At 44.1% G+C, this 936-nt stretch overlaps 1 protein-coding gene across 1 annotated transcript; it reads right to left on the bottom strand.

The window, feature by feature from the left end:
• Window positions 1–294: 294 nt before the first annotated feature.
• On the bottom strand, window positions 295–557 carry Pmar_PMAR008471 (conserved hypothetical protein; the record flags this gene model as incomplete). Its single annotated transcript, XM_002766181.1, has 1 exon — window positions 295–557. A coding segment is annotated over one exon (263 nt), but the record flags the coding sequence as incomplete, so codon positions are not given.
• Window positions 558–936: the final 379 nt, after the last annotated feature.

Here is a 936-nt window from a genome sequence, read left to right as displayed (position 1 = left end):
GCCCCCATACGCGCGCTCACACTAGGATCCATATCGACCAACTCGTGATGTTCATATTCCTCCTCCATCTTTTTGGTAATTCTCGGTGAATCTTTAGGCGCCGGCAACACTTCTTTCAACTTCTCCATTGCTTCCTCCGATAAACTTTCCGGGAAAACTATGTCCAAGATCAAGAACAGGTTGCCATACACAAACGGGTTCTTATGTGTGGGCATTCCCTCTCCTTTCACAGACTTCAAAAAATGCTTTTCACTCGCCATATCAATCGGTCTGATAATGTCACCCGGTTTAGACCGAATTATCAATTTTCGATCATCCAAGTGATTTACAACAGTCGTATATCCCGTTAGTGCTTCCAGTAAAGTTACGCTACGACGAATAAATAAATCATTTCCTTTTCTAGTGAAGCCACCTGTATCTTCTTTCTGCTTCAAAACAATGACCAAGTCGCCGGGCTCAACATCGGGGCTGTCCTCATCGGCCATCCCTCGGAATGGTATACGCTGACCATGTCTCATACCCTTTTCAATATGCACCTCTACCATCTCTTTGCTGCGCTTCGTTTTAAAACTTTGCCCTTTGCCCTGACACTGCCGGCATGGTGATTGTATCTGATTCGGAAGAAATGTGGTATGCAGCATGCAAATTCAGAAAGACCCAGGAAACCTCTGACGATAATAATATGCTTTACACGCCTCCACTGCCGATGTTTTTGAAAAGAATCATGTCTTTTTACATTCAGAAATTTCCAGATAATCCCGAATTGCAGCCTCGAAATATTCACAAACATTACATCCGGACTCAGCCTTCAAATAAGCAACATTTATCGCCCTACGAATGTTGGAAGAATATATGTTCGCTTCCCTCAGCTGAGTCCAGGAGGAGTCTCCATTAGGAAAAATACGACCAAGCATTTCCGAACGCGCCTACTTTCCC

The sequence above is a fragment of the Perkinsus marinus genome (assembly GCF_000006405.1).
Source record: "Perkinsus marinus ATCC 50983 genomic scaffold scf_1104296973530, whole genome shotgun sequence".
Lineage (NCBI taxonomy): Eukaryota > Perkinsozoa > Perkinsida > Perkinsidae > Perkinsus > Perkinsus marinus.
This window is presented reverse-complemented; position numbering and strand designations above follow the sequence as displayed.